We start from the raw sequence: 24,833 nt of genomic DNA on the forward strand, positions 1-24,833 counted from the left end.
GCTACTCGGTGTTAACAGGAGGGAATGGTCTGGATTGGAAAGTGGATGAGTTCTTCCTACAGGCTGTTGGTTCCCAGGGTACATTAAAATATCGGAGAGGGGATATATTTTCATTTTCCCTCTGTAGAAGTAAGCAGTTAGGAACATACACCCAAAGCTGGAAACCAACCGAACTCGCGGTGGGAAAGGACACAGCTCCCAGCTCAAAGCCTTGCTGCACAAGACAGCAACTTTCCTGAACAGCCGTGAGTGGCAGCATCACCTTTGCGGTGGCTGCCCCCTAAAACGCACTTTCTGATGGGTTGTGGTTACACACGAAAGCTTCCAAAAGGAAGAGACAGATGACCACCAGCTGCATCCTCAGCAGCAGGTGCTTTGGTTGCGATTTATACCAGGTATGTGTGATTACGAGGAAGGCGACTATATTGCCAGACGATTTGGGAATGAGCAGGAGACGCTGCGGCCCTTCTGTGGGGCAGGAAGCCCAAGGCTCAGAGCAAGGCGGGGGGATGAAATAAGTCATTACCTCAACTGAGCAACCATCATCCCCTCAGCAGGCTTTTGCTTTAATTTATTAGTAGCGATGTGCCGCCATGGCCCCTCAGATACTCCCATTACCCACAAGCACTGACTCTTTCATTAATCGGTGTCAGCCGCCTGCATAGCTTGATCCAGCACACGGCGAGACTCCCCAACTGTCAAAACGGAGAGAGAGATGAGGGCTCTGCCTCAAGTATGTCACCGGGTGACAAAAGGGAAGGGGCATCTCATCCTCCCCTAGTAACGACTGAGGGGACGCTACCGCTCAGCCAAGCTCTTCCCCTCACGGGACTCCCCCGCCATATCCGAAGCGGGCAGAATCACCCCCACTTCCCTCAGTGCTCTCCCTCCTGTCCCTTTAAGGGGCGGGCCGCCATCGCCTGCCAGCGCTGATTGGCTGACCACTCCTTCCGCCCAGTCGTGTGTCCCCGTCCCCCCCCCCTCCCCCGTGGCCGTTGGCGGCCGTTAACGGCGGTGGTAGGCGATGGTGGCGGGTAGTGCCGTGCGGCTCTTGCCGCTCCCGCGCCCCCTCCTCGGACGGGCCGCTGGGGCCCGGGGAGGGCTGCCCGGCTGGGCGGCCGCAGGGCGCGGCGGGCTGCGTACCCGGCGCTGGGTTGCGGTGGCCTTGGCGGTGCCCGCAGGGACCGGCTGGAAGGAGAGGCCGGGGCAGCGGGGACCGGTGTGGATCGGGGAGCGCTGCCCTGAGCGGCCCCCCCGGGTGCTGCTGCGACGGTTGGGTCTGGTATTCCGGATGGGTCTGCGGGCCTGCGCTTTGCTGCTCCGCTTCGGCCCCCTGCTGCTGCTCTACCCGCTGAGCCGCCTGTGGCCCGGCCTGGGCGCCCTGTGGCTGCGGCTGCTGCGGAGGGCGGCCGAGGCTGCAGGCCCTACCTGTGTGAAGCTGGGCCAGTGGGCCAGCACGCGGAGGGACCTCTTTTCCGAGGCCTTCTGCGATGAGTTTTCTAAGCTGCACATCGAGGTGAGCCCACACCCGTGGGACCACACGGATGAACTCCTAAGGAAGGCCTTTGGTGAGGACTGGGTGGGCATCCTCAGGTTTGAGAGCCAGGAGCCAGTCGGCTCGGGCTGCGTTGCCCAGGTGTATAAAGCCTATGCTGACCTCACGGCTATCGGTGGCTCCCAGGCCAAGCAGCTAGTGCAGCACTTGGAGTTCAGGACTGCTTTTGAAGCATGGGAAACGTCAGGCTTTAGAGGCCTCCTCAGGTGGCTGAGGAGGAAGAGTGAGCAGATACGGGATGAGAGGAGCAGGGAGGAGCTCAGCGCAGCAGACTGCTCCCGGAGAAGTCCTGAGAGTGGGGTGTCCTTTATGGAGCAAATGGCCAAACCACTCATGAGTGCACATCCTTCATCATCCAGACATCTCACACCTGTAGCCATTAAAGTAAGTCATACACCTGACTGGTAGTGTGTGAAAATGGAGGATGCTGGATGAGGCTGATCAGGTTTTAATTTCCATGGAGATGAGGAGCTGGCTGAGGCCAGGTGAAGTGAGAAGTGATGCTCATCTCCTTCAGTGTCTTTTCTCAGTGTTTTCATTCCAGCCAGCTGCAATCCAGACTTGCAGTGGCTCCAGCTCTTTCCAGCCTGGAGAGCTTGAGGACACATAACTGCCTATGGCACCATTTGATGTGGCATGTGGATGCCACAAATGCTTGCAAGGGTGCAGTTTACACTAAAATAATGAATATTAAATTCGGTTTCACCTTCTAGACAAGGAAACCCCTCCTCTGCTTACATGAAGAAATCCGGAACAGATAAGTTCTTCCTAGCAAAGTTTATTTAAAGAAATCTTACGTTTGAGCTGCTCCAAATACTAGTCAGTACTGCATAGCAGGGAATGAGTGGGAGTGTGGAAGCAGTGGAAAATGGCATAGGGTGAGACTATAGCACAGATATATTCCATTTGACAGTTACAAAATGTTTCTTTACAACTTAATCCATGGCAAGATCTGAGTTCTGAGGACTAGCTGGTGAAACTCCTAGTCCAACAGGCTGGGTTCTACCTATTTGGAGTGTATCGCTTGAGTTGATTGACGTGGAGTGTCTAGGGAGTTGATCTTGCCACTGTTGGTTCTTATGCAGGTCCTGCACCCTGGGCTGGTCCACCAAGTCCAGATGGATCTTTTCCTTATGAAGCTGGGTAGCCACATTATTGGACTTCTCCCTGGATTCAAGTGGCTCAGTTTGCCAGAGATTGTGGAGGAGTTTGAGAAGCTTATGATTCAGCAGGTGGGTGCAATGCCATGGTCCCCATGCACTGAAACAAAACTGCCTTTGATCTTGTTACTGGCTGGCTCTGACTCTGTTCATACTGCCCTGTTTTCAAGGATTAGGTGAAGACTTGCTTGTTCTTTAATTATGTTCTTTATTCTAATCAGTTACATAATGTTACTGTAGGAAAGCTTATGTGCTCACAGAGTAAAAAAAGCAAAGCAGTGAAAAAAATTAACAATCTTTATCAGATTTAAAAATCTTTTTTTAGACTTTTGGGTATGTTTTCTAGTGAACAGCCTGAACAGGCAGCTAGCCATAGTCACAGGCCTTTCTGCAGCTTTCTGAAAGATGAATACTGGTAAAGACCTCTCCTTAGGAAAAGAATTTCTCAGATGTGTTTTTTCTCTTTAATCCCACACAGATGTTTGCAGTTTTTACTCACTAGTCATGTTTGTTAGCACTGAGATGTGTGTTGGCATAACTAATATGCTTTCTCATAGGTTAATAACACATTCTATATTGTGTTGTCATCAGACTCATAATATTGATAAAGTTAAGCTTTGCAAATAGATTTGAAAGGGATTCACTAATATCTTGTAAAGACAGTCTTGACACATCCTTGCTACCATATTTACAAAGATTTCATTACAGGCTCAATTAGGGTAATGTTTCTGTTAAAATGAACAATTATCTGGTAATTCTATTTTCATGTCTAGATTGCAGTCTGAAATCTGTACAAGCTTTTGAAAGCCTTAATTCTTTTCCCCTATTGCAACAAGATCAACACAGTAAATCCATGCTGTATAAACTGTAGACTGTGTTCAGATGTGATTCAAGTCACTAATACCAGTTTACTCCAGCAAAGCTTTTGGTGGATGTACTGTGGCTGAGGATTAGGAGAGCATCCGATACACTTGTAACTTCTTTTCCTTTCACTTTAAAAGGTGAAGAAGTGTTCCTCAGATATTTCCCTTTGCCAGATGAGGGAGGTGAGGCAAGGTTATTCTACCTCCTTGAGCAGCAGTAGTGGGAAGGAGAGATGCCTTGTGTCAAGACCACTGAAGAGCCAGGGCCAGGACTTTGCACAGTGGATTATTTTGTACATGTTACATTAAATTCTTCCTGCTGTGGCTGCCTATCTGTAAAGCGAAATTAGGGCTGCAGTTCTTCTGCCTTGTCTGTTTGCCTTGCTAGCTGGACAGTGAGCTTTGATTCAGGATCTGGCTTACTGTTGAAAATAATGAAGTCCTTCTCTTTTCTGAGACATCAGGCCTATATAGGTCATCCGTATTTTAAAGGTGCTGGGCTGTGGTCTGTCCATTACCCAGTCTTTCCCACAGGAAAGCTGGAAGTACGTAAGAAGCACCACTCTATTTTGTTTTCATTACGGCTTTCTGCCTACTTTTGTTGGTGTTGAATATTGCACCATACAGTCATATCATAATACAGAGTCCTGAAGATCTAATTCTAATTGAATATAATTTCCAGCCTGCTTTTTCTTTTTCTCCCTTGAGATTGACTTACGCTATGAAGCCAGAAATCTGGAGCGCTTCCAACAAAATTTCCTAGATGTCGATTTTGTGAAGTTTCCAACTCCCCTTTGGCCTTTGGTCACAGCAGATATTCTGGTGGAAACATTTGAGGTAAGAGTCCCAGGGTCTGGGAGTGGTGGTAGCAGGGATAAGGCCCTTAAGAGAGAATGTGCCAGGGAGGTGTTTTTTGAGAAGTAGTGATCAGAGGCAGAAGGATGCTTTTCTCTTACTTGCTTAAAGAGATTGGTGTCCTTCCTCAGTGTCTTTTCCACGCTGTTTGTGAGCAGTGTATCCTGGAAGACAGGTGGCAGAGAACTCCATATAGAAGTGAACACTAGGCCTGAAACCAAGCAGACCAGCAGTGTGTCCAGCCACCATGTGCTTGCCTATGCTTTGCAAACCAACACCATGCTTCACCTCTCCTATGTGATGGGTCAAAGCAAGGAGCTCAGCAATCTGAAGCTTTTTGATGCTTACCTCACTTTCCTTGTGCACATTTGACTCAAACCAAAGCCACTCTCAGGCTTATTTTTCCTGCATGTGATCCTTGCCAAGAGTATTTCTGCCCCAGGCAGTATCATACCCTCTTTCCAAAGAGCAAACCTGTGTTCTCTATCACATTCAGTACAGCCTCTGTTGAGCAAGTCCTTTCTAGGCCCTCGCCTAAGTGTGGGCACCTAGGTAAAGGTGTGCTTGAAGATGGGATGCGGGGTGTGTTTGACTCCAGCTCTTTTCTTTATTTCAGGAGAGTGAGCCTATTTCACACTACCTCCATGCGGAGATTGCCACAGAGCTGAGACAGAGACTTGCAAAGATGGGCATGGACATGCTGCTAAAGATGGTAGGCACTTGGCTGAGGCTAGCAGTGAAGGTTGTTTTCCTGCAGAAGCTATTCAGTTGGGGTAATGAGACAATAGGGCTAAAAAGAGAATGCGTTCTCACATCTCTTGCCCATCTCCCCATGGGCTCAGACTAGAGCTGTGCCTTCTAGAGCCAGCCTGTGGATGGCAGGTATCTTGCAGTAACTCAGGACTTGGGCCACTTGCAGCTCCTGAACTGGCAGAGAGAGGGTCTATACTTCATGTGGAATGTCAGTGCAAGGGCTGAGTAGAGCCTGGGCAAGGTACACCACTACTGTAGTCTTCATGAGCTTCTTCCACTGAAAAAGGGTAATCTGCTTGCACACAATAGGGTCATCCTATGCAACTTGATCAGTGTATTGCTGAGGAAACCCACAAATTCATTATTAAATGGATGTTCATATATTGCCCAAGTACTATAAAGTGCAATGTAATTGGCAAATATGCTCTCTACAGAGACCTATGGATGCAACTCATGGGGAAAACTGCTAGGTAGCTTCTTCATTTATTGACTCCTCCTCAAAAACTGCCTTTTTTTAAGGAAGAGCTAAATACGGAGTTAAGAAGACAAACCTGGCCAGATTCAGCTTGTGATTCAGCTTCTGGCTGTCTGGTTCTTCTGTGGTTGAAATAATTCGAAATGATTTGGGAGTGTTGAGAAGGTGACACAAGTGTCTTTTGAAGGGCCATGAGATCTAGCAGGGAAGAATTCCAAAAGAACCTCACACTGCTGAGTGTGTGGGCATAAAGTATCAGATGAAGTTCAGTTGCTAACTGCAACAACATGCTAGGGCAATGGCGAGGCCTGCAGTTCTGACTCCATGTAGTGCAATAGACTCTGAAATTGCTTTTATGAGTAGTAAAAGCTGTGGTGGAACTAGAACAGTTTTAGGCTAACATTAGATTCAACAGTTAGGAGCAAAACAACACCTCCCCCAATTTTAGGAGTAGAAAAGAATTAAAGAGCAAAGAAACAACAGTACGGTTGTAAGTAAAACAAATACCTGTTTCTTGAATACTCAGTTCTAGTCTGTCCAGGAACCTCCATTTCAAGGGCTGTAACAGGGCTAGAAGGGCAGAGGAAGGCTGGTGTGGAATGGCTTCCATACTGAACTAGTGAAATTATTTGGACTCTTAACTCTGGAAAGCGGAGAAATGAGTAGCTTCTGACTGTATGCAGTCATGAGTGCACAGGCGTGAATATGGATCTATTGATTATGCCTTCTCAAAACAGAACAATAAGGAGGACAAAAACTTAATATTAGAGGTAACTTTTTCAGACAACGCCTAAAAAACAAACCCTCTTCAATTTTCTCCCCCTGCCCTAGTTCTAATTATGTATGTGGCAGCTGGGCAAATTCAAAGGAGAAAGCCATGAAATACGAAGATAACCTACTTGAGGCAGGAAGTCCCGCAGTCCTGGGTGGCCAGGGGGGTTAGTGGAGAAGTACTATCTTGTGCTTGCCCTCTTGCTAGTCCTTTGGGGTGCTAACTGCTAGCAGAGCAGAGAAGTGCTACATTTGGTTTCTCTTACCTTGTTTTCCTTACTTTTCAATACAGTTGTAATGTGGGTTGTTGTCATGGACTAGGCAAACTTAACCCTTCACTATAATCCATGATACTGAATGGTAAATGGCTTATTGATACTCCATTGCTTTTTGCCAAGGGCCACCAGCGTGCCCAAGTTCAGGGTTAGTTACCAATGAACACTACTGTTCCCTGCTGGGAATCTTGCATGTCCTACCTGACCTCTTAACAAACACACAGGATAGCTTCACACAGCTCTGCTGACTTCATCAGTGTAGCACCCATGCCATTTCAGCACAGCTGGTCTCCAGTGCTGAGTGTTTGTCTAGGATGATGTACATTAGTAATGATGGTGAACAGACCAGAAACAAACCTTTGCTGTTGGCCTGCAGGTTTTGCTGTGGGTAGGTTTGGTCGGAATGAGTGGCTCTAAGACTTTCCATCCTCTAGGTCTTTGTTGACAACTTTGTCCATGCTGACTTGCACCCTGGGAACATCCTGGTTCAAGGCACGGCCCACGTCAGCACCAGCGGCAAAGAGCAGGCAGCCATCGTGGACTTGTGTGACACGCTTGTGGTGGAAGTGCAGCCACCCCTCAGGCAGCTCTGCCTGGTGCTGCTGGATGCAGGGATCGTGGCCGAGCTGCAGAGTGCTGACATGCGGAACTTCAGGGCAGTTTTCACAGCTGTGGTCCAAGGCCAGGTGAGGCCTCTGTCACGGGGCTGGGTAGCTGAGGCTGGGGAAGGGAGACAGCAGTAGAGTCGGATGGCCAAAGTGATGGTTTTCTTTCTTATTTCCACAATCCTTAAGAGGGGAGAGGAGAATTGGTAGCTTGGAAGCTATACTGCACACAGGGGTAAGATGTTCAGCCTCAGCAAGGAGGCTGCCAGAGTGGAGTGATTTTAGTGGCCCAGGAAACAGGAAGCACTGGTTGCTACTTCCCAGGTCAGGAGTGCTTCTGATGCAAGTTAGGATTGCCTGGAAACCACTTGTGTTTGAGATTGTTGCAAGAACCTGCCAAGTTAGAGAAGAGGAGGGAATAGGTCAGTATCTTGGTCTTCCATACACATTTTGTTGTTGTGTCAGCATCTGTAGAGAAGAGGAAGCAAAACAGTGGGGGTGGAGGGTCTGGCCTCTGCCAGGCCCCTTTGTATAAGGGGAACTACTTTATCCTCCTTCCCACTTAAAATACACTCCCAGATTGACTAGAGAATCCAGTGCTGATGTCTCCTGTTCATTCTGAGAACAAGCATCTGTGTTCATACTTACACATTGTTGGTTCTCAGCTGTGGGTTGGATGGCTCACCAGCTTATCTCAAGAGGGACACATTAACTTGGTCAGTTTAACCTGCTGAAGTATACTGAGGAGTAAGTGCTAAACTGTGTATTGGGGCCCTCCTGTGCTGCCAGACTTACTTCTCAGGCACTGAGCAAAGACTGCAAACGTTCGATTGATTGCAAGTCCTTCATGGCTCAGGCAATGATCTAGTTCATGATCTACAGGTAGAAAAAACTGCTACACCATCTCATTGCTGAACCTGGGGCTGTGGCTCTGTACATCACTGTCAGACATGTCTTCCAAGAAGAGCTACAAAGCCTCTCACGAGTGAAGCTTGGGTTTGGCTCCCTTTCTCACCAACCATCTCTTGGTGTAGAATCAGTTCACTCCTCTGCAGTTTGCAAATTAAAGGTTGGACCTAGCCCGTAAGGGAGGTTAATATATGCCCTTCTTTACACCATTATCTTATGTGCTAAGAAGAAAATGTTAGTCGTGTGGGTTTTATTTCCCTCCCCTAAAACTTCTGACTGCCTGAGAGATACCTGTGTTGTGTTCTACCCTGAAAGAAAAATAAACAGGATTTTGCTAGATACGAGCTAAGACTGTTGGACTAGTTCTGCTGCTCTTGCACCTGTTTCTGTTAATTCATAGGGCCTCTGTTGCTGGAATGGGAAAGACTGGGCTTGGGAGTTCTCCCTGCAGTATATGCTTCCTCCAGGGACCTTTGCAGCAGGGGCCTTCCAGCTCCCTGTGGGCCCCAGTGATCCTGCTCTGATCTTCCTTTTCAACTTGTTTCACAGGGGGAGAGAGTGGCAGAACTGATCCTTCATCATGCCCGTGCTAACCAGTGCGAGGATATCGAGCGATTCAAAGCTGAGATGGCGGAACTAGTGACCAAGGTCCGGGGGAACACCATTGCCCTGGGAAAGGTGAGTGCGCTATGTCCTACCCTTGCTTATCAGTAATGCAGTGCAACTTGGCTTTCAGAATGAGCCATGTGGAAAGACCTTACCAACAACATCTGCGGTTCCCTGTGAGGAGCTGCTAAGCCAAATGTTGCAGCTTGCATCCTGTTAGCTAAGGCCAGCCCGGGTGCTTCAGAGAATGTAGTGTGGTGGCATTGAACAAATTAAGACATGTGTACTGCTGTGAGGTCAGGTGTTCTCAGCCTTCCTGGGCTAGCAAGTAAGCAAAACCACAGGTCATAGCTGAACTCCTTATCCTGGCCACGGTGGGGGAATTGTATCTTGATGGTGGCTGTTGGCAGCCCAATAATTTTGTCCCACCACCAGAACCAAATGCAAAGACTTGGAAGAATCCAGTCTGTCACTCAGTCTTCTTGACCACAGTTTTTTTTTTTTCAGTTCTTAACTTCTCCTTTTGTATTCCAGCTTCAGGTTGCAAATCTGCTCTCAAATGTCTTCAAACTGTTGATGACCCATAAGGTGAGGTCCTGCTGCTGTCTGCCTTCAATAGCTGGCAATTCGTTTTGGGAGGGAGAAACACTCACATGAACATGAAGGGTTAACAAGGGGGGGGACTGTGGATTCTAAAACAAGCTGCAGGAATGCATCGAAGTGTTGCAGACATACTTGTTTCTCAGGTCTTGATACACACCCTGCCAAGACCAGTTTCTTGGGTCTGCCTTAATACCACATTTAACTAAAAGGAATGTTTCTGTGATATATTTTTCCTATTTTTTATAGAAGAAATCTAATGTATGTTCCCTTTGTTGTATCACTGCACACTTTCTTCCCTAGACCTCTTCCTAGATGTGTGGTTGCAGAACTGTGCTAGGCCATTTTATGGGTTTGTTAGAAACCTTCAAAGTGAGAAGTTGTTCACAGAACAGAGGTTCCATCTTATAGAAGATAGTATTTGGAGAACATGTTTCCACAGTTGCAAACAACTTTGGAAATCAACAAAGTTATGGTGGCCTGAACTAGAGGAGATGATATGGTTGTCAGCTACATAGCTGCCCAGCCTGTAAAGAGTCCCTCTAAACATTCCTTAGTTAGAGGTTTCTGTCATTAAGCCTCATTAAGCTGGTTTCTAATAAAATGTCATTTAGGCCCTTACAGAGCAAATCCTCTCAACTCGATGAATTCTTAATGCCCCTGTATGCCTCGAAACAATCCCAGTACCTGGCTGAGAACTGGGGAATAGTTTGGTCGCATGCAGAGTAGAGGTTTCCTCTGTGATCTGGGGAGCTCTTTTGTAGCCATTCAGGAGGTGAGGTCCCCTTTATGCCTGTGCCTGTGTTCAAGTACATTGGACACTGCACTTTACAACTGCACTAGCAATGGTGAGGACTCCTAAGCTCCTGCTATTTCAGTATGGAAAAAGAAAAAAGCCAGTCCCCTTCTGGATCTGAAAAACAAACTTCTGGGTTCCCTTAGGGCATTTAACCTGAAACTGTCACCTTATTTTTCGGCCTGCTGCTGGATTTCAGTGAGTTCTGAAACTCCCAAGTGATGGAGTTGCAGTATAGCTTCAGATGTGCATAAGCTCTTCCCAGGCTCTTCCCTTCCCTCTCAGCTTAGCCCATTGTGGAATTCTTAGCCCATTCTGTAGAATTGGCTCAAGAGAAAGTAAGGTCTGCCAACTCCATTTAGTCTCTTGTCATTCTAGGTGAAGCTTGAGAGCAATTTTGCTTCCATCATCTTTGCCATCATGGTTCTGGAAGGGCTTGGTCGTTCCCTGGATCCTGAACTGGACATTCTAGAGGCAGCTAAACCACTGCTCATCAAAACTGCAGCTTCTGTCCTCAGATAGATTCCTGTGGCTGCTGCCCGACCCTGTGCAGGGTTTTGCCTGTGCCATCAGTGAGCTGACTGAGAAAGAAGCTGATGGTGAGAAGTCATGTTTATCTTGGGGACATGCCATGCAGAGGTTACTCTTCGTTAATGTTGCTTTCAGTTGTTTCAGCCAGGCACCAGGCTGAGATGATCAGAGTTCCAGAAACCAGGAAGACTTTGCACAACTGGAGACTTCTGACTCATCACATAGTTCTAAGAGCTGATGTGCTCTGATAATTTTTAAGCTGGCATATCATATAGTTTAGGTGCACATGATCGCTGCAGCCTGATGAGAAAAGCAGTCTGACTTGTCTAGAAGTCTTTAAAAAGATGTTCATTGATCCAGTCTGTTTTGAAATCTTATCAGGTTAAATAGGAAAAGTTGTTATACTGACTTACCTGTCACTGTGGTATGAGACATGGTGTTCCAACACCACCTAAGCAACTCATTCTGGCTGAAAAAAAGCCAATAAACCTTTTTGTCTTTTGCACTTTTTGCTTCTACTTCTATTGTAGAAGTGTCCTGAGATCCTGCAGGGAGTGGTGTGTTCTTAGGCATTTGGGATGATAAAAACAGACCAGGCAAATGGATACCCCCTCCCCGCCACTCTAGCGCAATACAAATAAACAGCAAAAGAAAACACTTGCCTAGGCAGGAGACCTAATTCCATAATAAAAAACAACTTCTGGGAATATTTGTACTGCTCTTAGTGTTTTGTATTTGGGATTTTCTTTAAGCTTGAAAAAAGCCTTTTTTATATTTCTGTGTGCTTCCTTCCTATCACTCTCCCCACTGCTCCCCAAGTCTCACCCTAATCAACTCAAAGCTTTAACTAATATGCAAATTCTTGCCTTTTGTTTCCAGTAGTTTGCAAAACAAGGAGTCTAAGCATGGGTGGAAAATGCACTGTGAATGTTTAATTACAGCCAGCAACACATGGCTTTTACAGTCATTTTAATTGGATTAAGATTATTTTATGGCTGCATTTTAATAGTGAGAAATACAGGCTACGAATGATTTGAGATACTATAATACTAAATGTATTCCCAGATACACTGCATGTGAAATTGTAGCAGCACAGGGTTTTGCAGTGGTCTGTTTTCAGATGGTTAGGCAATCAAGAAAAGGACCTGAAGCAGACAATCTGTTCTTTTATGGTGGTTATAAAATAATGATTAATACATGAAGTCTGAAAAATAAGTTTAAATTCTGCTTAATATATTTAATGTATTTTCCTTTAATCATTACATGTTCCACTCCTAATGCTTAAGGATAAAAGCAACAATAGAGTTTGAGACTAAGTAAGTTTTAGGTTTGTTTCTTTAATAGACTTATAACAAGGTACACTGTTAACTAGCGCATGATTTTGTGTAAAGGAGAAACGTAGAAGCACAGAATGGCTTGGGTTGGAAGGAACCTTAAACCTCATCCAGTTCCAAGCTCCTGCCACAGGCAGGGACACCTTCAACAGGGAAGGACACCTTCCACTACACCAGGTTGCTCAAAGCCCTGTCCAATCTGGCCTTGAACGCTTCCAGGGGTGGGTCAACCACAGCTCCTCCGCACAACCTGTGCCAGGGCCTCAGCACCCTCATAGTGAAGAATTTTTTCCTGATATCTAGTCTAAATCTCCCCTGAAAGAAGAAAAGCAAGAAAGCCCCAAACTTTACATTAGAGAAAACCTCCATGGGCCGCCAGGACCTGCTTTCCCTCTCCCACACCCACTTAGCTTGAGGGGATGAGTCCATCAGCTGTGCAGGCTGGGGGCACAGCCACCCATCTGCTTCCTGAGCAAATTTCAGCCAACTTTTCCAGAGACTGAACAGAGTTCAAATCAAATGGCAGAATTCAGTGTGAAATGCAAAACTGTGCCTCACATGTAGTTTCCATATATGTGCAGCAAATGATATTTTTTTCAGACCTTAACTAAATGCCTAAGCCTTCACCTTATATTTAGGTTCATCTTTCCTTTTGCCCCCCTTTCTATTTTAATAATAATCTCTGGATAGTTCATGCATATTATAGATCCTAAAGTTTAAAGTACCACTTTTAGCTGTTAAGGCCTTAGAATAGTTTGTAAACATCTGGCTGCGACTTAACTTTAACTGCCTTTTTGGGGAAAGTTGAAGGCATAGCTGCTCAGTTATCTATTAAGGAATGCAGCCTGAGCCTCACTGCTAAGAAGCTGCTGGCCATACAAAAGGTTTGGCAGGATTACAGAGGGGCTCCCTTTTGCAAGTTTAATTTTTTCTTTCAGAAATTGCTGTTATGGCTGATGCTGTGGTCCTGGAAAAGGGGTGAATTTTCATAACATGCTTTTTGCTGAGTGATGTGCCAGAAGATGTGGAACATGTTTCTAAGTGTACACAGAATGTCAGGCAACAACATCTGCATTTTGTATCTAGTACTGTTCTAGGTATTACTTTAAACAAGATGATACTGGAAATCTTAGCTATATTTCAGCATAATTTCATGTAAATTAACATTCTTCAATAGAGCTCTGAGTGTTCCAGCAACCAAATTGTGCCATGTTCATTCTCCTTTCCTAAATATCCATGTGAATAAATCAGTTTCCTTTCTGGCTACTCAAGGCTGACAACAGCATTCTGTGATGCAGCCGCTGTATTTTGTACCTCTGATGATAAGAGGAAGAAGGACAGCAATTCAGGATGCGACAAGCATAACCTTCTCTCCTCGCCTCTGTGAAAGCAGGCACCTCCACTTGCCAGAGTACATCATGTTAAAAACCCTCTTCTCTCCCGCTGATAACACATGCTTCACTAAGGAAGTCAGTAACATGCTTAGAAAATCAGGGAGGGGAGTCATGAGCAAGTAGCATTGTGGACTCCAAGTGGTAACTGTGTTTTGCCCTATAGCTAGAATGGGGAGCTCCTCCTATAGCCCTACTGGCTGCAGTAGATTCTTGCACGATTTGTTAACTGTCAGTTTACTGGTTCATTTGTCTGTAGCATTCTCATTTATTCATAGTGAACAAAAAGTCTGTTTCTTCTGACCAGGTGCCCTATCTGCAAAGATACCTGAGTATCCTTCTGGTATAAGATTACCTGCTGTTGGACACTGCCAGCCTGAACACAAGATCGTAGGCAAACGAGACTGCCAAGCCCAGCACAGGGCTTAGTGATTCTCCAGAGACAGATATGACAGAGAACAGACATTTTTCACATCATAGTGCCTGGAAAAGGTGGCTTGATACCGAAAAAACACTTTCCTTTTTGCATTTTGGGCTTCTGTAAGTCATTCTTCCCCTAGGGGAGTGGCTTGCGTATTCCAAGCAGTACATAACCCTGACAGTAGAAGGTCTACACTTACCTGGAGCCCAAGCTGGAGGGTTCCAAGTTGTCTTACCAGGTTTTCTGTAGCACCTCACCTGTCCCTGAATCCTTGCTCTGTCCCCTACAGCAGTTTTGGCAGGAAGTAGCCCAACCCTAAGGCCAGGTTGGATGGGGCCTTAAGCAACCTGGTCTAGTGGAAGGTATCCCTGCCCATGGCAGGGGGTTGGAACTGGATGAGCTTTAAGATCCCTCCTAACTCAAACCATTCTGTGATTCTGTGAACTTTGTCATAGGTATGGGGACTTCTCTATAGGTCTCTACAACTCCTGTGCAATGGGGCACTTGTAAGAGTCAGTTGTTAATAATGGAAACTGCAGTGGATAATTTACATTGTATTTTAGCGGGTACATTTCCATTGCTACGGGGTTGGTTTTGTTTTTGCATCCAGCTGGTGTCCAGCTCTCCTTCCCCATTTTTCATATAACTTTAACATAGCAAGGCAAGTCATATGACAGCATCACTTAACCACACTTCCTATTTTATGTGGTCCTTGACCTTAAAGAAATAAATGTGCTCTTCTAGCACTGGTCTGGAAGAAACACAGCAGGGCAGAAAGTTCACAGAATGCAGTAGCAGAATGGGGAACTCTTCAGGCCTTTATTTAATTTCCCCACAGGCTTGTGTTAGCAGGACTTAACCTGTGCCTGTGCTTCCACCCCTTCGTGTAAGGGACTCATTCCCAGGGTGTTTCTCCTGATCTTCTTCCTTGTTCTTCACCTCCTACTGTATCTATTGCCCATACCTTCACTTAATTAATTCCTCCTTTCTCTGTCATTTGCATCTTGAAAGCAGTTACAATCTGGTGCTGCCAGAAGGCTCTGGGTCCTGTGCCCTTTGAATCACTTTTATAATTCCCAGATTCCCTGCTGCTCCACTCTGAATTGCCTCATGACACTTTCACCAGCCTGTGACTATAGCTTCACATTGCAGGCACCAACTCCTTGAAGCCCTGTGGAAAGAGCTGGGCACCTCAAGATGCCTTTGGGGCAGAAACTCAGCAGTATGGCTGTGTCTCATTAAATACCAAGGTAGCTTTCCGTTGCCGAGTTGGGTCTGTCAGCAGGAGCGCTTGAGACAAAAGAACAGCTTGACAGAGGTGAACTAGAACAGTAACTCCAGAAAGAAAGGTGTGAAGGTCCCTTCTAACCCAGACTATTCTATGATTCTACAAAAGTGAACTCTGGCTGCAACAAAAAGGAGATGAAAGACCCCTCCGGAAACCACAATGCTACTTGTCACAACTGCATTCACACACCCAGGCTCCAGTACACTGACACACAGCTACAAGGTACAGATCAGGTCTGTGAATGCCTTAAGGGCCTGCTTACCCACTGCAGCTTCCTTACGCTAGTAGTGATGCCCGGAGCATCAAAAGATTCTGTTCTCTGAGGTACTGCTGGAGGTCACCGAGTTTCTGGCCTTCTTTCTCCACCTTCTGGCGTGAACGGTCCCTGCTCTGGAACACTCTCCCTTTGGCAGCCTGCTGCTTTTTTTGTTGCCTGTCCTGCTCCCGTGATTCTAGTTCCAACTTTTCCTGCCGTGACCGCATTCTGCTCCTGAGAAAATCCTACATAAAGACATTTACAATTGCACAGCCAGCTTTCATGCTGAATTTCATCCACGTTTATAACCAGCAGAAGCCAGAAATGGGTATAATTTATGGAAATTCATTCCTTGCATGTAGAAGAACTCTTTCTGTGGCAGAAATGGACAAATTTACTTGCCATCTTTCATCTTTATACATGTGTCAAAAAAAATCTGTTACCCTTCATTTCTTTACCTCTAAATTATATTGGATATATTGCATATGAAACAGGTGAAAGAGAAACACTCTGGATGGTGCCACTGCTGGAAACATGGTAGTACAGGAAAAACATTTTGCACTTGCCCTTACCAGCCTGCCTTTCTCTTGTTCAGAGCTCCTTTCATTGTGTTTTGCCTGCAGCTCCTCTCTCTGCACACGCTGTGTCTTTAAGAACTGCAGCCTCTGACTTGCTTTCCTCTTCTCCTCCTCTGGCAAGTAGGATTCCTTCCTGCTCCTCTCTGCCCTAGCAGCCTGGAGCAGTGCCATGTGCTGCAAAGCTCTGTCTTCTTGCTCCAGCTGTTTCTCCAGCTCTTGCAATATTCTCTGATGCAATCGCTGCCTGTTTCCAGAACAAAATCTCTCAGATTTCTCAGCAAGAAAGAGCAATTAAAGAATAAGACGGTGCACGAGGCACAAGGCAGATATTCTGGCAATCTGTGCTCTGTTAATATTGCAGGACTCTTCATTAAGTTACGAGGGTTAAACCTGTGTCCTAAGCGGGGGTGGCAAAAACACCAAATGGGCTGCTGCTGTCATCTGCTCACCTGACTTTCCTAACCTGGTGTGGCTGGGTGTTCCTGGCCCTGAAGACCAGGAGCCATGAAAATGGGTTGTGCAGACAGGGCTGTAGGACTGATCCAGGCAACTGGGTGTCTACGTGCCTTGGTGGTAGAGCTACAGTGGCAACAGAAGAGATGGAAGGAGGTGGGTCATGGGGGTGAAGATCTGCTGAGCTTAAGTGGACTGGGGCAGGGAAGGGGGATTTAGGAGGCAAAAGGACTTCGGGTGAGTGTGAGATTGAAGAGAATCTGCCCTTAAAAGTAAGTGTGAAGGCCATGTGTACCCATTCAGCTATATCTCCAGCAGCTATTTTATTCCTGTTAGTGAAGTACCACAACCCCTCTGCAGAGACTTGTACAAGGCACAGTGTGTGATGTTCAGAGACTGAATGAGAGCACCAGGGAGTAGACATCACCAGCCTTCTCATATTTACTACAAAAACACTTAGCTCCTAGGTATCACCTCTGAGTGTCCCTGCGCAGCTGGCGTTGGATGCCATCTGCGTCTTGCTGCTGCTCCCTCTTCAGCTGCCTCTGTTCCTCTTGCCATCTTTTGTGCTCAATCTTGGCTCTGTTGAAGTCCATCTCCTTCCATCTCTCCTGAGACACACCATTAAGGATTGATTTCTAAGAGGAAAAAAAATCAAACCAAACCCCTTAATCTCATCAGTATATTTTCCTAATGCAAACTGTAAACCTACAGAACCAGAACAGCTTAGTCTTCTAATGTCACTCCTGAGCTCTGGAAGCCACGCTGGCTTCCCTGAAAACTGTTCCATGAATACTGGCTCATGAATACTGTTGTGTCACTTCCCACCTGTGAAAACGCTGAGTATGATGCTAAAGCCTGTACAAAAGAATAAGCTTAACCAACAAAGGGGTGTCTGAAAATCCAGTTTTAAGAGTTCTTCTTAGGTCAGTAGGTTGTGCTGTTCTGGTTGTTCCAGTGTTGAACCAATGCTTAAACTGTCCAGTCTTTGTGTCAGCTCCTGGACTGGATGGAAACTACAGGTTCTGACCACAAATCAGAGTGCAGATTCCTAATTAGATTTATTAGAAAGAGGAACATCTGCCTCCCTCTGGCCAAACACAAAATCTTCCCGGAGTTCTTTGCAGGTGTACTAACTCTTCACTTCACAGAATCACAGAGATTTCTACCCAGGGTCAAGGAGTCTGCGTTTACTCCAGTAGGAGCTGCATTTCAATGCTGGGCAGTGTTCCTAACTTGCATTTTAAAATGCACTGTGCTGTATAAAGAGATGAAGGAGCACCTACAAGGCTTCTTTTCACAGCCATTTATTTCTTTGGTACTCCTACAGTGCCCTCTATGAGGGAAGGAGCAAGGGAACATCATGCAAACGTAGACATGCTTCCAGATTACAAAGCTAGAGCTGTCTGGGTCTGGAACAGAGTTTCCACAAAACATTTTCCTCTCTCAAATGCACGCACTCCCTGGGCTATGTGATTCAGCTCACTACACAGACTTTCTCTTTTTTGCTTTCAGTATCTGTAAAAGAGGAATAATTCTTTTGCTATCTAGGGTCTACTAGAGGCTGAAAGGTTGACTTAGAAAAGATAAGAGCCAAAATAAAAAACTCTATCAAAAGTGCTGAGTAAAAACACCAGAAGTGCTCTGTTCCTGTACAACACTGATTCCCAAGTGGAAACCGCGTGTTTCTATTTCTGCATAGTCATTATTCTACATAGGCATGATTTTTGTTACAGTCAAAACCTTAGAGAAAGAGATCAAAAGTGGGTTGGAACTAGATGATTTTAAGGTCCTTCCCAACCCTAACGATTCTATGATTCTATGATATTCTCCCATGACATAAGCAAATCACTTGGCCCTAATAGCTAAATCTAGTTTGGACGAAATACTTACTGTAATGCTTTTGTCTTTTAGAAGACTGAGAGTTGTGGATCTCCTAAGCTGCACACTGGAGGTACTGCGTGGCCTCTGTGTACGCAGAGCTGATCTGATGGTCAGGCTGTCTTTCTGTAGCGATTGATTCACTCGGTCAAAGAAGCTTTGGCACCTGAAAGGAACCAAAGCACTGGTTCCCATGGAAGGGTTCCGTTGGGAATGCTGGATTGGAGCTTCTGCCACTCTGGACTCAAAAAAACCTTTCAAATAAATTAGGGCAGGGACATATGAGGTTATATGCATCTTATAAAAAGAAATAAAATACATTCCATCAAGACTTTGATAACTTATGTCCCAATTTTGGCTGGGATGGAGTTAAGGAGTAACTTAGTACCAACACTTTTCCTCTGAGGAGGTGGGATATTTTTTAGTGTCCACAAAACAGGTCCTAGCTTTCAAAAACCAAGCTTGCCATTATAATCAAGCATGAGTTTTGCGTGATAACACAAGATCACTGACTGCACTTCCAGCTACTCAGGCTTAGGGATTGTTTACATGGTATTTCACAGACACACATGAGCTGCTCCTGCCAGTGCTCTGAGACATGAAAAAATTACACATTCCTTGCCAGGGCAAAGCCTGACCTATCCGTCCTGCTGAGAGACAGGAGAAATTAGCTTGGGCACAGCACTGTGCTAACACAGCTTTTGGATAACTGAGAACATGAGCAGCATTTGGTTGCACCTTTCTGCTAAAGACAATGTGCACCAGAGTGACAGCTGTTGCACGGAATGATACTGGGACACCAGCTGGGAGGAAATGTGCGCTCCTGCTTGACTTTTCTTTCTCCCTCTACCAGCAGTGACACAAAACAATGTGGTAACAGAGAAAGCTTTAGGCTTTCAGAATCCTTGCTTAGATACCTGCAGTTGTCACAAAACTGGCTTAAATAAGAACAGTAACAATATGTTTAAAATCAGGATCCAGCCCCTTTTGGATGATCAGAGAACAAAAGTTTACTGACTGGCATTACAAAGTCATCATTTTCAGTACAGAGGAGGAGTGTTCTGCCGAACAGTCGTCGTGGTCGTTCTGCTATAGGCAGTCACAGTTAACCTTACAGATTGATTTTTAAAGTAAGGAAATTTTGTAATTAATTATATTTATAGTGAGCATTATGATAAAGGTCAAGAAAACTCAAAAGCTGCTACTTCAATAGGTGTAGAAGCCAAAAACCCCAACTTCCATCTGATGAACCTTTCACCTTGGGAAGAAGATGAACAACTTCTCAAGCCATACCACCATTAATACCTCCATAGAATGGTTCTACGTTATGGTGGCTGTATTCACAGCATGGCATTATGGCAATTTCTTTTGAAACACCAAGAACATGGCAATAGATCTTATACATGATGGCCTGCAGCACTGACACTGTGTGGCAAGCCTTATGTTTGGATAAAAGAGCTACAATTTCAATACCATGTTTGTGTTTTAAAAGAGCCTCAGTTTCAGCATCCTGCTGTCTGCTGTCTGCTTCTTCCTTGTGGACTGTCTCCATTAACCAGCTGTCTGTGTTGACAGCAGTATCAACCATAGCATGAGCCATCTCCGTCTGAGGACTCTAGAAATAACGAGAAATACAATCATAATCCAGACCTAATGTGCAAAAGAACAGGTTAGTTTCATGAACTCGGAGATCTTACGTTGCAACTAGAGTTTAAGAAAGTAAAAAGAAATTCTGGGCAAACTCTTTACTAAAGAAACAACTCCATAGTAGAGTAAGTTGTGATCCCTTTGTGGCCCTGTGTGTTCAAGTGACCTAAAAATGGCAGTACTTCCCCTGTAAGGGTCCAAACTGGTACAAAAGAGATCAGGCCAGAGGATGAAGCCAGTCACATTTTTGGTGCCAGAAATGAGGATTCTAACCCTTACATAACCGTGGGCAAAAGCTTAGCACTAGCTGGTGCCTCCTCTATAGTGATCTTCACCAAGTGCCCTGTTCACAAGCACCAAATCAGCTACCAAGGATCACAGAAGTCTCTTGTGCTCTTTCACTGGGAGAGGTGATGCCTCTAACAGAGTGGAGAAATATCTAAACAGAATTATGTAGGGACTGCCTTGGTATGGAGCAGTCCTTACAGTAATCCTTATCCAGTGTAAAGTCTTCTGTCTGAGACTTTTTCCTGCCTTTGCTTCCCTCATGAAGAGGCAGGATGTAAAGGAACTGCACTAGGTGACACTCCTTCATATTCTGCATCCATGGAAGAGGTTCTAGGAGTCTGTTCCAGGCAGTGATAATAACAGCTGGCTCTTTCCACAGCCGAAGGATCAGGAAGACAGTGCAGAACACGTACATAAGGACCAGGCCTAAAACCTCTAGCAATTTTTTGGTACCAAGAGCAGAAAACTGGAGGTAACAAAGCAGACATTATACAAATAGCAAACCACATGTTAACAGAAGAGCCAGGATTAAATGTTTTTTTACCTTCTTAGGTTCTATAACCTCATTGTCCTCTTCCAAACAAGGCAGAACTTCATTTGGAAGATTTTCTGTCTTCAATCCCTTATCTTCCATTTCCTCTTCTTCTCTGAAAACACTTTCTGAGCACGAAATACTCAATTCAGACATTTGCTCTTCTATTTTATTGCTGAGCTCTTCTTTAGTGAAGCTTGTTCTTGGGATGAAGGCATCCTCTTGCTGCTCTTTGTACCCTGTAGGCTGCGTAGATTCCCAGGCTTCAAGGCTGCAATGAGGAAGCGGGATACACCTACAGCTACACTTAACACAAGGCTGAGTTGAATACAGACCCCTTGGCCAGTAGTGCAGGTCCGAGGGATCCTGTCTGTAATGGCCTGAGGCTCTATAACCCGGTGCCACGATGTATGGATAATCCAAGCTTGAATCTACCACCATCTGCCTGGCTGCTAAAGGCATCTGCAGTTCCAGGATGATGCGTTCGCTTAAGGGCAGAGGAATCCGCAGAGCTTGGTCAGAAGACACCTCCTTAGTCTGCCCATTCCAGAAATTCACAAGCACTCCCCTTCTGTTGTGTGCTGTGCATATCGAGAAAGAAAATAAAGGCATAGAATGTATGTCAACCTGTGTGCTTTATCTCTTGGAAGGCAGGAGATGAAAGCAGCAGCTTGTGTTTCACACAAGCTTGTGACAACTTCCGTGATTTTTTCTCTTGAAAGGTTTAAAATTTGACCTTGTTTTGAACTTCCTACGAAGAGACAGCAGACAGCAAAATTCCTGCTCATCACAGCGAGCCGGGATTTTGCTCTGCGAAAGCTGGAAACTAGACCGACAGATCACCAGGTGAGTATTCATGGGGACCAGGAACATTTTTCTCCTTGTGTTAGGAGGATGTGACGTGCCTCTCTCCCAGGTTTTTAGGAAGTTTCCACTCACAGAACAAAGCAAAGATAAATTCTGGGAGCTGCATCAATTCTGGCACCGAAAAAGAACAGGCTGCTTACTGCCAACAACAACAAAAATAACAGAGATGCTGAAGAGAACCCAAAGCAGCAGGTGGTGAATTCTCCATGACCGAGACTTCTCTTTTCTGTATAGTAACCAGCAACCGTGGCGGGTGTAGCACTGTTAAGAAAGCCAGCCCCCCATACCTAAACGTGCTTCCTTGTTCTCCAGAACCTTTAGCACAGTGCCTGGGCCAAAACGTTCAGCTCTAGCCTCCCACGGTGCCAAGACCCTGTCTCCTGGAGCAAGAGGCTGTCGCCTGGCATCTTCATAGTGGAGAATGTCGTAGAGAGGAGTTTCCTGTATTCGAAGCTGTGCCTTGCCTTTCAGAGTGCCACTCCTGTCAAACTCAATTAAAAAGCGCTCCCTGGAGCCCTACAAGAGTAAAACATGCTGTTTGTGAGACACACGTCTGGGGCCAATTAACGGCCAAACATAAGGGCTAAGGGGGGAAGTGGCAGAAATCCCAGGAAGAGGAATATAATCTGGGAATGTAAATTTCCTTTTCTACCAGGTTTTTCACTGTACCGTGTCCATGTTGGACTTTAAAAGCAATTATGAGGCTGGGGCTCAAGGGGCTGGCAGCCTTTCTCTTCCTTTCATTTCGGACTTGGAGTTTAGTAAGAACACGATTAGCATGCTAAGGCAGAACTTTACCAGGAAAACCTCCCATCAGAAAGAATAGCCAAAAGAAACTGCTGTGTATGGTGCAGTTTGGTCTGCAGTAATCAAAAGGAGAACAAACCAGTAAAATACCATAACTGTCATAAATCTAAATGCTTTACTTTAAGCCTTCAGCAATGGGTGAGGGGAAGATCTGTTACTGAAGTCTCAGCCTCCTCTGCAGTTCTGTGAGTGCACTTACACAAATAATGCCATCAGCAATTCTAATGCATTAGACTCCAGCTAATGTCACTTCTGCCTTTAGCTGTCCCCATCTGTTCCACCCCCTGCTGGAGCTTGCAGCCAGCCTGACCTATAGTAGCATCACTATTTATTTAACTACCCTGTGAACTGCAGAACAAACTGGAGTTTTAGAGAAAGCCTGCAGGGGGGATTTTCAGTCTGGAACCCAAACTCATCTCACCAATCCCAGAAACAGCTGAAAGAGAATGAGGAAAGCCTCTGGCTCAGTAAGGAGGAGGGCATGGTCCCTGGAGGGGGACGTTTTGGGTTACTGATGTGCTATTTAGCTCATTGACTTTGCTGCTAGTCTGGGCAGAAGCAAGTAACAGAGATATGGACCTGGTTTGTTTGACTGTCTCTGGAAACCAGCTCATTATAACTACTAAATGGACTGATTTCTAGGCTGCTTTTTCTTGCAGGACTCCTCACAGTGAAGAGCCAGTCACCACCAGGAAACATGAAAGTAGGCTGTGGGGAGACTCTACTGGTTACTAAGTGCACTGTATGAAAGGAGAGCCACTCCACAGCAAGGGCATGGGACTGGTGAGGCACGGGAAAAACGGGGAAGACACACAGAGCAGAAGAGCTCCCAATAAATAGCTACCTCCACCTCCTGGGCAATGTGCCCCAGGTAGTAATAGCCGTCAGCTTCTCTCCTGGCCAACACACGAGCTCCCCTCACGAAACTGGAAGCTTCTGGGAATGAATCAATGAAATTCCTTTTTGCTGAGGATCTCGAGGACCTACAAAGGGAAGCTGGGTTCCATGCACAGACCTGAAAGCTGTGGAAAATGGAAATACAACTAATGGAGACTTTGGCAACAGAATTCCTGCAACTTGCCATAATGAAAACAAGTGAAGTGCCCATGGAACACCCTTCCCACGCCACAGTAATTGTCCTTGTTTCCTGTCTTTTTCTCCTCTGCCTTTCCAGCGACCTATGTATAGATTTTGAACTCACTGTGTTGCTGGACATGCTGGCAGCAGAGAGCCACAGGGAGCTGTGTGACAGCACCGGACAGGTGGGACGGACATGGAGCTTACCTGGAGGACGGAAGGAGATGGAAGCAGAAGATGAGCATGATATTTTAACACTTAAATCCTTAAACAGGAACATTATTTATAAACCTGAAATTTACTTCCCAGTGTATTACTTCCCTCTTTAATTCTTCCATCAAACCTCGGGATACTACACTATTTATCTGTAAGCTCATCACAGATTGTTAGGGTCTTAAGCAGTCAAGCTTGGAAAGGAGACAAGAACTATATTATAAAAGAACCATTGTGTTTCACCTGCTTTCTATTCAGCTGCTAGGTACGTAGCAGCTGTATCACTCTTTCTTCAATCGCGATGAGGTATATTGCTCAAAGGATGATTGTCATTTCAAATATACACAAAGCTATAGCGGATATCCATTTTGGCTCATCCAGATCCTGTCACCATTTTACTCTGCCATGAAGGAGGCACTAGGCATGCGATTCTTGAACCAGAATAGTTTTACCATCTAATTCTTGCTCCTTTCAGTTAACTGATTTTAGGAAAGAGCTTTGAACCTGGAAAACACACCACTTTCTCAGGACCAGGCATAGCTTGGAGACAGGCTGGTGGTGCTGGGGCTGCCTCTCCGTGCTCAGCAGTGATGCAGGTATATCCAACTTGCTGGCTTTCTTCCACTCCAGCCACTCCTGGCTCTCAAACAGTAGGTTACGGGCAGCCAGTGTCACGTGTGCATTGCTGCTTCCTGTACCCTGCTCCTTAGCTGCCCGAGCTCCTCAAGCAAGCAAGAGCGGTGAGGTCAACGAGAGGGTCTGAAATCAGGGAAGAACGAAGAAAGTGGAGACTGCGTCTGGGAAAACACGGGGAAAATAAGGGGAGGAGGGAAGGAAGCGAGGAGGACGAACGGGAGCGCCCTTCACACGTGCGGGCCTTTGCTAACGTGGCACAGGCGCGCAGCTCCTCGCTGGCGGCTGCTGCGCTCGGGCACCCGCAGCTCACCCCTGCACCCCCGCCACCGCAACGCCTCCTTGCCTTGCCCCCGGCGGCTGCCGCCCTCCCGACACCGGTGCCCCCCGCCTCGCCTCGCCTCGCCTCGCCT

The 24,833-nt window shown here is 46.0% G+C and overlaps 2 protein-coding genes across 14 annotated transcripts; one reads left to right on the forward strand and one right to left on the reverse strand.

The window, feature by feature from the left end:
* Nucleotides 1-991: 991 nt before the first annotated feature.
* On the forward strand, nucleotides 992-23,920 carry ADCK2 (aarF domain containing kinase 2). Of its 5 annotated transcripts, none has more exons than XR_010613182.1 (10): nucleotides 992-1,939; nucleotides 2,641-2,787; nucleotides 4,287-4,415; nucleotides 5,050-5,145; nucleotides 7,142-7,393; nucleotides 8,771-8,899; nucleotides 9,362-9,415; nucleotides 10,602-10,822; nucleotides 21,546-21,669; nucleotides 23,157-23,920. XR_010613182.1 is itself a non-coding variant. In XM_065681252.1 (8 exons), exons 1-8 carry the CDS (start codon nucleotides 1,025-1,027, stop codon nucleotides 10,743-10,745), a joined length of 1,866 nt encoding a protein of 621 aa, XP_065537324.1. In that variant the 5' UTR covers nucleotides 992-1,024; the 3' UTR covers nucleotides 10,746-11,461. The 5 variants fall into 5 exon arrangements, 2 of the variants coding, with proteins under 2 accessions (XP_065537324.1, XP_065537345.1); XR_010613181.1 differs by lacking the exon at nucleotides 23,157-23,920 and adding an exon at nucleotides 22,003-22,278 and having other exon boundaries at nucleotides 21,546-21,882; XR_010613176.1 differs by lacking the exon at nucleotides 23,157-23,920 and having other exon boundaries at nucleotides 21,546-22,958.
* Nucleotides 2,314-24,740, reverse strand: LOC136015356 (trichohyalin-like). 9 transcript variants are annotated; one of them, XR_010613172.1, is made up of 12 exons: nucleotides 24,305-24,740; nucleotides 23,699-23,781; nucleotides 23,342-23,519; nucleotides 21,978-22,206; nucleotides 20,836-21,404; nucleotides 19,830-19,971; nucleotides 18,369-18,610; nucleotides 16,950-17,113; nucleotides 16,017-16,266; nucleotides 7,065-7,705; nucleotides 6,169-6,231; nucleotides 2,314-4,597 (listed from the first exon to the last, which is right to left on the reverse strand). XR_010613172.1 is itself a non-coding variant. In XM_065681230.1 (11 exons), exons 1-10 carry the CDS (start codon nucleotides 24,323-24,325, stop codon nucleotides 15,465-15,467), a joined length of 2,103 nt encoding a protein of 700 aa, XP_065537302.1. In that variant the 5' UTR covers nucleotides 24,326-24,740; the 3' UTR covers nucleotides 7,618-7,705; nucleotides 15,451-15,464. The 9 variants fall into 9 exon arrangements, 5 of the variants coding, with proteins under 5 accessions (XP_065537281.1, XP_065537257.1, XP_065537311.1 ...); XR_010613170.1 differs by lacking the exon at nucleotides 6,169-6,231; XR_010613168.1 differs by having other exon boundaries at nucleotides 6,169-7,705.
* Between the last annotated feature and the right edge of the window lie 93 nt (nucleotides 24,741-24,833).

The sequence above is a fragment of the Lathamus discolor genome, chromosome 1 (genome assembly GCF_037157495.1).
Source record: "Lathamus discolor isolate bLatDis1 chromosome 1, bLatDis1.hap1, whole genome shotgun sequence".
Classification (NCBI taxonomy): Eukaryota; Metazoa; Chordata; class Aves; order Psittaciformes; family Psittacidae; genus Lathamus; species Lathamus discolor.

Bases quoted from the DNA above. Each gene is read 5' to 3' on its own strand.
- ADCK2 (XM_065681252.1), top strand. From the start codon at position 1,025: ATGGTGGCGGGTAGTGCCGTGCGGCTCTTGCCGCTCCCGCGCCCCCTC. The intron at 8,900-9,361 runs GTGAGTGCGCTA...TTTGTATTCCAG, and splicing joins ACACCATTGCCCTGGGAAAG to CTTCAGGTTGCAAATCTGCT. The intron at 9,416-10,601 runs GTGAGGTCCTGC...TTGTCATTCTAG, and splicing joins AACTGTTGATGACCCATAAG to GTGAAGCTTGAGAGCAATTT.
- LOC136015356 (XM_065681185.1), bottom strand. From the start codon at position 24,325: ATGCCTGGTCCTGAGAAAGTG. The intron at 16,267-16,949 runs GTGATACCTAGG...TTCTGGAAACAG, and splicing joins CTGCGCAGGGACACTCAGAG to GCAGCGATTGCATCAGAGAA. The intron at 7,706-16,016 runs GTAAGGGCAAGT...CTAACTTGGCAG, and splicing joins AACAAGAGAAAGGCAGGCTG to GTTCTTGCAACAATCTCAAA.